This window comes from Triticum urartu, chromosome 2A (genome assembly GCF_056163025.1).
Source record: "Triticum urartu cultivar PI428250 chromosome 2A, HENAU_Tu73, whole genome shotgun sequence".
Classification (NCBI taxonomy): Eukaryota; Viridiplantae; Streptophyta; class Magnoliopsida; order Poales; family Poaceae; genus Triticum; species Triticum urartu.
Window position 1 is genome coordinate 766,273,448 of NC_141874.1, and position 10,780 is coordinate 766,284,227.

Consider the following 10,780-nt stretch of genomic DNA (forward strand, 5'->3'; position numbering starts at 1 on the left):
GCTTCTTTGCCATGGCCTTCTTTGGCTTGTTTGCAGAGGCCTCAGCAGTGGTAGCAGCAGCATAGTCTTCATTAAATTTCCTCACTGCTTCCTTAGCTATTTTGGCTAGCTTGGCCTAGCGCTTGGCCCATTCATCAGGATAATTCTCACCATCCTTGAGGCTGGTGGATCTCCTTCTTGGCCAGGTGCCAATGGAGGTCTTGGGCATGGAGGATTTAGAGCGAATTTCTTCATATACTTTGGAGTAACATATTTGTACTCCCTCCATTCCCATGCCATCTCCTCTCTATTCTTTGTATGCACACCTTGCGCTAATTTTTGTCCTCCTTGCCAAATTTGGCCTCATCAGGAGTGCAATAATCCTTGTATATGTCATCAGGAATCTCGAAAGCAGTATTGACCTCAGGCCTCTTTCCTCCTTTCTGTGGCTTCTTACCGTCAACCATTTTCTTCATCTGAGGAATTTGAGCAATGGAATTCTCTGAAGAGGTATGCAACTTTTCTTCAAGGAACACTGCAAATGAGTTAAGTTGATGAGAACCTAGTGATTCAGCAGCGAACATGTGTACCTGTGAACAGAGTATAGTTGCGAGGAATTTGGAGAGGTCATATGCGTTCTCAGAAGGTTTTGCAATAAGAACAAGTTTGAGGAATTTGACCAGATGAGTCTTGAAGAATTTCACTAAGTGTTCTTTGACTTAGGTTCCAGAGTTGTACAGATTAAAAACTCCACACAATTGAGGAATCTTGAAGAAAAATGTTGCTCAGGGAAACAGATCAAGAACAGATGTTATGTGAGGTGTTCAGTGTGTGAAGATTTGAGGAATAAACACCTTTTGAAGATTTTGTAGAAAACATTTGAATCAAAGAGGGCAGTAAAAGTAACTTTTAATTACCCTGGACAAAGAACAGGACGAACTGGGAAGTGTAGATGTGAAGCTCGTCGGTTCAGATCTTCCACGCCTTAACTTGGCAGAGGAAGACAACTACGGTGGCGGTGGAGTGAAGAAATCCGCAGTTGGCGTGAGTACGATGACGACGAAGTTGAGGCAGTGAAGCTCTTCCTCACCGGCGACGATGAAGTAGCGGCGGCGCTAGGGTTTGAGAAGCTCGAGTGGGATTGAGGTCGAACGGAGTAAAAACGAAGTGAGGAAGGGGAGGGGTATTTATAGTCGAAGTGAAAAATTGTTCGCCCGAAGAAATTGGACGAATGTGCCCCTGACCCTTCTCATTCGCTTGACATGTGTCACCCACGTACTGAGAAGTGGCGATCGTGTGAGATCGTGGGTGAATAGATAAGTATTATCGTGGGATGTGGAACGTTTGAGTGGCAAACGCCAAAAATTCAGATAAGATAAGTTTTAACGTTACGTTCGCAAATTCTTCAGCTGACAAGGACACAGTGAAGATTTTGAACATGTTTCAAATATAACGCACATGAAGAATTTGTGAATGGATTGGGTTGAGCTTAGCATAGAGGGGGAAGGGTCCGATCACATTCACTTAGCAGAAAAGGCAATCATGAAGAAATAGCAATAAGTAATGGTGAAGACATTGCAAAGTTGAAGAAATTGAGCAATTGAGGAATTTCAAAACTGAGGAAAACTCAAATTGAAGATTTTCAACTTTTGGTGGTGGCGTGACCCACCGTATAAGAATGATAATTTCAGACACCGCGTACAATTGTCGTAGGGCTCTGAGAATCAAATTCTTTGTTAATTTTTCCACACTTAGAGTGTTAGTCTTCATTGATTGAAGAAAAACATTTCTTCATGTGTTGCACATCTAAGCCATCAATTTTGCATAAGTGTTAGGATGAGTGTCCTTTTCAAAGAACATTCGAAGATTCTAAGATATTTAGCTCACACCGCAACTTGCTGAATCTCTTCTCATCCAAGGGCTTTGTGAAGATATCGGCTAGGTCTTCAGTCTTCACATGCTCAATAGAAATGTCGCCCTTCAACACATGATCACGAATAAAATGATGACGAATCTGAATGTGCTTTGTCTTTGAGTGCCGAACTAGGTTATGAGCAATCTTGATGGCACTCGCATTGTCACAGTAGAGTGGCACATTCTTCACGTTGACGCCGTAGTCCTTGAGAGTTTGCTTCATCCATAGCAGTTGAGCACAGCAAGAACCAGCAGCAATGTACTCAGCTTCAGCAGTAGATAGTGATACGCAATTCTGTTTCTTCGAGGACCAACAGACCAAGGATCGTCCGAGGAAATGACATGTGCCAGATGTTGACTTGTGGTCCACACGATCACCAGCATAGTCAGAGTCTAAATATCCAATGAGATCAAAAGCCGAGCCCTTGGGGTACCATAATCCAAGTGTTGGTGTGTGAGCTAGATATCGAAGAATATGCTTCACAACCTTATGGTGTGATTCCTTCGGTGTATCTTGAAATCGGGCACACATGCAAACACTATGCATAATGTCTGGCCTAGATGCACATAAGTACAATAAAGAACCAATCATGGAGCGGTATACCTTCTGATCAAAGTCAATACCATTTTCATCAGTGCATAGATGGCCATTTGTGGGCATAGGGATTTTGAATCCTTTGCAGTCTTGCATGCCGAATTTCCTCAATACGTCCTTGAGGTATTTCTCGTGAGATATGAATATGCCATTGTGCTCTTGACGAACTTGAAGACCTAAGAAGAATTTCAATTCTCCCATCATAGACATTTCATATTCCTCCCTCATCATATAACCAAATTCGTCAGTGTAATGTTGGTCAGTACATCCAAAGGTAATATCATCAACATATATTTGGCACACAAACAATTCACCATCATAAGATTTAGTGAAAAGAGTAGGGTCAAGTGAACCGGGTTTGAAGCCTTTCTTCATGAGGAATTCCTTCAAAGTATCATTCCACGCCTGAGGGGCCTGTTTGAGGCCATAGAGGGCCTTATTGAGTCTGAGGACTTTGTTAGGATGCTTTGGATCTTCAAAACTTGGGGGTTGAACAACATATACTTCTTCCTCAAGCTTACCATTGAGGAATGCACTTTTCACATCCATTTGATACAAAGTGATATCATGATGGTTAGCATAAGCATGTAATATGCGAATAGCCTCAAGTCTAGCAACAGGTGCAAAAGTTTCATCGAAATCAATTCCTTCAAACTATGTGTAGCCTTGAGCTACAAGTGAAGGAAATATGCCCTAGAGGCAATAATAAAGTTATTATTTATTTCCTTATATCATGATAAAAGTTTATTATTCATGCTAGAATTGTATTAACCGGAAACATAATACATGTGTGAATACATAGACAAACAGAGTGTCACTAGTATGCCTCTACTTGACTAGCTCGTTAATCAAAGATGGTTATGTTTCCTAACCATGGACAAAGAGTTGTCATTTGATTAACAGGATCACATCATTAGTTGAATGATCTGATTGACATGACCCATTCCATTAGCTTAGCACCCGATCGTTTAGTATGTTGCTATTGCTTTCTTCATGACTTATACATGTTCCTATGACTATGAGATTATGCAACTCCCGTTTGCCGGAGGAACACTTTGTGTGCTACCAAAAGTCACAACGTAAATGGGTGATTATAAAGGTACTCTACAGGTGTCTCCAAAGGTACATGTTGGGTTGGCGTATTTCGAGATTAGGATTTGTCACTCCGATTGTCAGAGAGGTATCTCTGGGCCCTCTCAGTAATGCACATCACATAAGCCTTGCAAGCATTGCAACTAATGAGTTAGTTGTGAGATGATGTATTACGGAACGAGTAAAGAGACTTGCCGGTAACGAGATTGAACTAGGTATTGAGATACCGACGATCGAATCTCGGGCAAGTAACATACCGATGACAAAGGGAACAACGTATGTTGTTATGCGGTCTGATCGATAAAGATCTTTGTAGAATATGTAGGAGCCAATATGGGCATCCAGGTCCCGCTATTGGTTATTGACCGGAGACGTGTCTCGGTCATGTCTACATTGTTCTCGAACCGTAGGGTCCGCACGCTTAAGGTTTCGATGACAGTTATATTATGAGTTTTGATGTACCGAAGGAGTTCGGAGTCCCGGATGAGATCGGGGACATGACGAGGAGTCTCGAAATGGTCGAGATGTAAAGATTGATATATTGGACGACTATATTCGGACATCGGAAAGGTTCCGAGTGATTCGGGTATTTTTCGGAGTACCGGGGAGTTACGGGAATACGGGGGAGAAGTATTGGGCCTTATTGGGCCATACAGGAAAGAGAGAGGGGCCGCCTAGGGCAGGCCGCCCCCCCCCCCAAGGCCTAGTCCGAATTGGACTAGGGGGAGGGGCTGTGCCCCCTCCTTCCTTCCCTTCTCCCTTCCCCTTCCTTGTCTCCTACTCCTACTACATGGAAGGACTCCTAGTTGGACTAGGAAAAGGGGAATCCTACTCCCGGTGGGAGTAGGACTCCCCTAGGGCGCGCCATAGAGAGGGCCGGCCCTCCCCTCCTCCACTCCTTTATATACGGGGGCAGGGGGCACCCCATAGACACACAAGTTGATCTTCGTGATCGTTCCTTAGCAGTGTGCGGTGCCCCCCTCCACCATATTCCACCTCGGTCATATTGTAGCGGTGCTTAGGCGAAGCCCTACGACGGTTGAACATCAAGATCGTCACCACACCGTCGTGCTGACGGAACTCCTCCCCGAAGCTTTGCTGGATCGGAGCCCGGGGAGCGTCATCGAGCTGAACATGTGCCAAGAACTCGGAGGTGCCGGAGTAACGGTGCTTGGATCGGTCGGATCGTGAAGACGTACGACTACATCAACCGCATTGTCACAATGCTTCCGCTGTCGGTCTACAAGGGTACGTAGATCACACTCTCCCCTCTCGTTGCTATGCATCACCATGATCTTGCGTGTGCGTAGGAAATTTTTTGAAATTACTACGTTCCCCAACTACAAGTCGTGCCTTATTCCTCACCATAAGACCATTTTCATCTTGCCTATTGCGGTAGATCCACTTTGTGCCGATGATATTGTGCTTGCGAGGATCTGGACGTTTGACCAGTTCCCAGACGTTGTTGAGCTCGAACTGATGTAATTCTTCTTCCATAGCTTGAATCCACTCAGGCTCCAGAAATGCTTCATCTACCTTAGTGGGCTCTGTGATAGAGACGAAAGCAAAGTGCCCACAAAAGTTAGACAAATGTGAAGCTTTTGAGCGTGTGAGAGGACCTGTAATGTTGATGTCGCTGATGATTTCTTAATCTGCACTTCGTTTGCAATGCGAGGATGAGCTGGTTGTCGTCGAGGAATTTGATCAGCATTTTCTTCAGCACCATTTTCCTCAGGTGCATCAGCATGACATTCTTCACATTCTGGAATGATTTCTTTAACAGATTCTTCAGTAGGAATGACATCCTCAGTAGCCTTGAACTTGATAGTTTCCTCAGGTGACTGTTCATCTAACACAGAAGGTAGGTGCTCTCTTTGCGAGTCATTAGATTCATCGAACCACACATCTACATTTTCAACAACTTTGTGGTGAACGTTGTTGAAGACTCCGTAGGTGTGCGAGTCCTTTCCGTAACCAAGCATAAAACCCTCATGTGCTTTCGGTGCAAATTTAGAGTTGTGATGGGGATCTCTAATCCAACATTTAGCACCAAAGACTTTGAAATAACTCACATTGGGTTTCTTGTCAGTGAGGAGTTTGTATGCAGTCTTCTTGAAGAATTTGTGAAGATATACCCTGTTGATGATGTGGCATGCAGTATCAATTGCCTTAATCCAGAAACGACGAGGTGTATTGTATTCATCAAGCATAGTGCGAGCCATCTCAACAAGAGTCCTGTTCTTGCGCTCCACGACGCCATTCTGCTGAGGAGTATAAGGAGCAGATAACTCATGAGTAATACCAAGTTCATCAAGATAGTCATCAAGACTAGAATTTTTGAACTCAGTTCCATTGTCACTTCTGATGTGCTTGATCTTCACACCAAAGTTGGTTGAAGCCCTCGAGGAAAATCGTTTAAAGACTTCCTGCACCTCATGTTTGTAAGTGACAATACGCACCCATGTGTAACGAGAGTAATCATCAACAATAACAAAGCCATATAGAGATGCATCATTTGTAACTACTGAATAATGATTAGGACCAAAGGGATCCATGTGAAGCAAATCAAATGGTCGAGTAGTAGTCATGATAGTCTTCGCTGGATGTTTGGCCTTGGTCATCTTTCCAGCTTCACAGGCTCCGCACAAGTGATCCTTGAGGAATTTGACATTCTCAATGCCAATGACATGCTTCTTCTTCGCGAGTGTGTGCAAATTCCTCATCCCAGCATGACCAAGTCATCGATGCCATAGCCAGCCTTCTAAAGCTTTTGCAAGTAGACATACAGCTGGTTGAGGTCCTGTAGAGAAATCAACAATATACAAATCTCCTCTCCTAAAGCCTTCGAAGACTTTGGAATTGTCACCTTCCATGATCACAACACAATGATACTTGCCAAAGACAACAACCATATCAAGATCACAAAGCATTAAGACAGACATGAGGTTGTATCCTAAGGACTCGACAAGCATGACATTGTCCATGTGTTGATCCTTTGAGATTGCAACCTTACCTAGACCCAATACCTTGCTTTTTCCTTTGTCAGCGAAGATGATATGCTTCAGATGCGATGGAGACAAGGGAGCATCCGTCAATACATTCTTGTCACCAGTCATGTGGTTCATACATCCACTATCGAGAACCCACTCAGTGGCTTTGGGTTGGTTATCCCGCAGATGAATTAGTGCAGCTTACGAACTCATATACTTCATCAGTGAAGAATATGACATCAGATTCATCAGATCAATTTCATCAAGCAATAAAACAGATAAAGCAGTATGAGGACGTGAGAAATGAGGATTCATTTCATCATGATTAGCCTGCGTTCTTTCAGGCACATACAGGTCTCCAGCAAATTTTTCAGACATTTAAGTGCGTCTGGAGACCTGTCCCTGCATAAGAGATTAGTTCCTTTTCTTCACCACCCACATCCGAAGGGGTGGCAAAGAGTTCATCATTCTGCGAACTCCATAAGAGAATGGTGGCATAGAAGCCATTCCACTTCATTTCACATAAGAGGAGTTAGGATAAGCATATGAATAAGCAGATAAATTCTTTGAGGACTTATGAACATAATGGTTAGAGGAGTAATGCTCATATTCATAGCCCTTAGCTCTTCCTTGCAAAACGGAGGTGTTAGCACGATGATCTTCATATGAGGACTTTGATCCTTTTGAGGAATTTGATCCATGTGAGGAATTTGGTCCATATGAAGAATTTGATCTGGGGTTCCTATTCTTCATAGGTGGTGTCATGATGACATTCACCTGAAGATTTACAAGGCACCTTTTGGGAACCCAGATTTTCTTCATAGGGGAACCATTCCTGCAGTTAGTGCCAACATATCTAACAAATACTTCACCATTCTGATTTTTGAACAGTTTATAGTTAGAGTCAAATGACTTATCAGAAGAATGAGGAGATTCACAGGTAAAGCCAGATAGATTAGATGGATCTACTGGAGGTCCCTTTGTAGCAACCCATGAGGTTTTGGGGTACTGCTCAGGCTTCCAATATGTTCCATCAGCATTGATTTTCCTCTCAAAGGCAGTACCCTCTTTCCTAGGGTTCCTGTTGAGGATCTGCTTTTTAAGCACATCACAAAGAGTCTAATGCCCTTTGAGGCTTTTGTACATGCCTGTCATATACAATTCCTTCAACCCTGCATCATCAGTGATACTAGCAATGTCCTCAGATGAGGAATTAGTGATAGCAGAGACATGTGAAGAGTTTGTAACATTAGAAGCATTTGAACATTCCGGTGAAGAATTAGCAGTTTCACATTCAATGCATTTCAAACATGGAGGAATGAATTCTTCCTGGGTAGCGCTGATATGTTGTGCAAGTAATGAATCGCACTCCTTCTGAAGATCTTCATAACTCTCCCTTAGCTTTTCAAGATCTTGCTTTCTTTGAAGAAATTCATAAGAAAGCTTCTCATGATCAGATAAGAGAGTGTTATGATGACTTTGAAGGTTGTCAAACTTGGACTGAAGTCTCTGAAGACTTTCAGCCAAAGCTTTAGTGCGATCCATTTCTTCACCGAACATATCATCACTTTTGTCTAGCATGTTTTGAACCTTTTCAAAAGCCTTCTGTTGTTTCACAGCAATCTTAGCAAGTTTAGAATAGCTAGGCTTGAGGTTTTCATCAGATTCATCCTCACTTGATTCAGAGGAGGGGTATTTGAGTACCTTGGCACCCTTTGCCATGAAGCAATAGGTGGGAGCGTAGTCATCATTGCCTTCATCAGCCTTGTTGGTGAAGCCATTTTCTTCAGAGTTGAAGATGAACTTGCTGACGAATGTAGTAGTGAGATCTAGGCTCGCCACACCAGACTCGGACTCCTCAGATGCCTCCTCTTCCTCATGTTCCTCAGATTCAGCCTCAGAGTCCATTTCCTTGCCAATGAATGCCCGGGCCTTCTTGGAGCTGCTCTTCTTGTGAGCTGAAGACTTTGAGGATTTTGATGATGAAGACTTTGAAGATTTCTTCTTCTTCGCGTCATTAGAACTGTAATCCTTGTATTTCTTCTTCTTTGATTCCTTTTCCCACTGAGGACAATCTTGAATGTAGTGACCAGGTTTCTTGCATTTGTGGCACAACCTCTTCTTGTAGTCACTGGATGAGGAATCATTGCTCCTTGAGGATTTTCCAAAACAACCACGTCTTGAGAACTTCTGGAATTTCTTCACGAGCAGTGCTAGCTCCTGGCTCAGTTCTTCAGGATCACCAAGTCTACTACCAGAATCTTCACCTTCAGATTTAGAGACAACCTTGGCCTTCAGGGCACGTGATCTGCCATAGCTCGAACCATAGAGATCTCTCTTCTCAGCAAGGTGGAACTCATGAGTGTTTAACCTCTCGAGGATATCAGCGGGATCAAGAGACTTGTAATCACCACGTTCTTGTATCATCAGTGCGAGAGTATCAAATGAGGAATCAAGCGATCTCAGCAATTTCTTCACCACCTCATGGTCGGTGATGTCAGTGGCACCAAGTGCTTGAAGTTCATTTGAGATGTCAGTGAGGTGATTGAAGGTTTGCTGAACATTTTCATTGTTGAGTCTTTTGAAGTGGTTGAAGAGATTGTGAAGAACGTCAACTTGAGAGTCACATTGAGTTGAGACTCCTTCATTGACCTTGGACAACCTATCCCAGATAAGCTTAGCAGTTTCCAAAGCACTCACTCTTCCATACTGCCCTTTGCTCAGATGGCCACATATGATGTTCTTCGCTTGTGAATCGAGTTGCTTGAATCTCTTCACATCAGTAGCGTTCAGAGAAGGTGAGACTGAGGGAACACCATTTTCCACAACATACCAGAGATCGTTATCAATTGCCTCAAGATGCATTCGCATCTTATTCTTCCAATAGGGGTAGTGATACGTCTCCAACGTATCTATAATTTTTGATTGTTCCATGCTATTATACTACCTGTTTTGGATGTTTATGAGCTTTATTGTACACTTCTATATTATTTTTGGGACTAACCTATTAACCCAGAGCCCAGTGCCAGTTTATGTTTTCCCCTTGTTTCAGTGTTTCGCAGAAAAGGAATATCAAACGGAGTCCAAACGGAATGAAACCTTCGGGAGAGTTATTTTTGGAACGGAAGCAATCCAGAAGACTTGGAGTGTACGTAAGGGAGGCAACAAGGAAGGCACGAGGCAGGGGGGCGCGCCCTCCACCCTCGTGGGCCCCTCGTGACCCCCCTAACGTATTTCTTCCTCCTATATATACCAATATACCCTAAAACCATCGAAGAGCAGAATAGATCGGGAGTTCCGCCGCCGCAAGCCTCTGTAGCCACCAAAAACCAATCGGGACCCTATTCCGGCACCCTGCCGGAGGGGGGGATCCCTCACCGGTGGCCATCTTCATCATCCCGGCGCTCTCCATGACGAGGAGGGAGTAGTTCACCCTCGGGGCTGAGGGTATGTACCAGTAGCTATGTGTTTGATCTCTCTCTCTCTCTCTCGTGTTCTTGAGGTGGTACGATCTTGATGTATCGCGAGCTTTGCTATTATAGTTGGATCTTATGATGTTTCTCCCCATCTACTCTCTTGTAATGGATTGAGTTTTCCCTTTGAAGTTATCTTATCGGATTGAGTCTTTAAGGATTTGAGAACACTTGATGTATGTCTTGCATGTGCTTATCTGTGGTGACAATGGGATATTCACGTGATCTACTTGATGTATGTTTTGGTGATCAACTTGCGGGTTCCGTAACATTGTGAACTTATGCATAGGGGTTGGCACACGTTTTCGACTCTCCGGTAGAAACTTTGGGGCACTCTTTGAAGTACTTTGTGTTGGTTGAATAGATGAATCTGAGATTGTGTGATGCATATCGTATACTCATACCCACAGATACTTGAGGTGACATTGGAGTATCTAAGTGACATTAGGGTTTTGGTTGATTTGTGTCTTAAGGTGTTATTCTAGTACGAACTCTATGATAGATCGAACGGAAAGAATAGCTTCATGTTATTTTACTACAGACTCTTGAATAGATTGATCAGAAAGAATAACTTTGAGGTGGTTTCGTACCCTACCATAATCTCTCCGTTTGTTCTCCGCTATTAGCGACTTTGGAGTGACTCTTTGTTGCATGTTGAGGGATAGTTATATGATCCAATTATGTTATTATTGTTGAGAGAACTTGCACTAGTGAAAGTATGAACCCTAGGCCTTGTT

The 10,780-nt window shown here is 43.3% G+C and overlaps 1 protein-coding gene across 1 annotated transcript; it reads right to left on the reverse strand.

Moving 5' to 3' along the window:
* Positions 1-311: 311 nt before the first annotated feature.
* Positions 312-8,997, reverse strand: LOC147988078 (uncharacterized). The gene is made up of 2 exons (XM_087542594.1): positions 8,161-8,997; positions 312-455 (listed from the first exon to the last, which is right to left on the reverse strand). The coding sequence occupies exons 1-2, from the start codon at positions 8,995-8,997 to the stop codon at positions 312-314; spliced, it is 981 nt and encodes a 326-aa protein (XP_087398720.1).
* Positions 8,998-10,780: the final 1,783 nt, after the last annotated feature.

Bases quoted from the DNA above. Each gene is read 5' to 3' on its own strand.
- LOC147988078 (XM_087542594.1), bottom strand. From the start codon at position 8,997: ATGATACAAGAACGTGGTGATTACAAGTCTCTTGATCCCGCTGATATC. The intron at 456-8,160 runs GTTCAAAACATG...CAAATTCCTCAG, and splicing joins AACAGAAGGCTTTTGAAAAG to ATGAAGAAAATGGTTGACGG.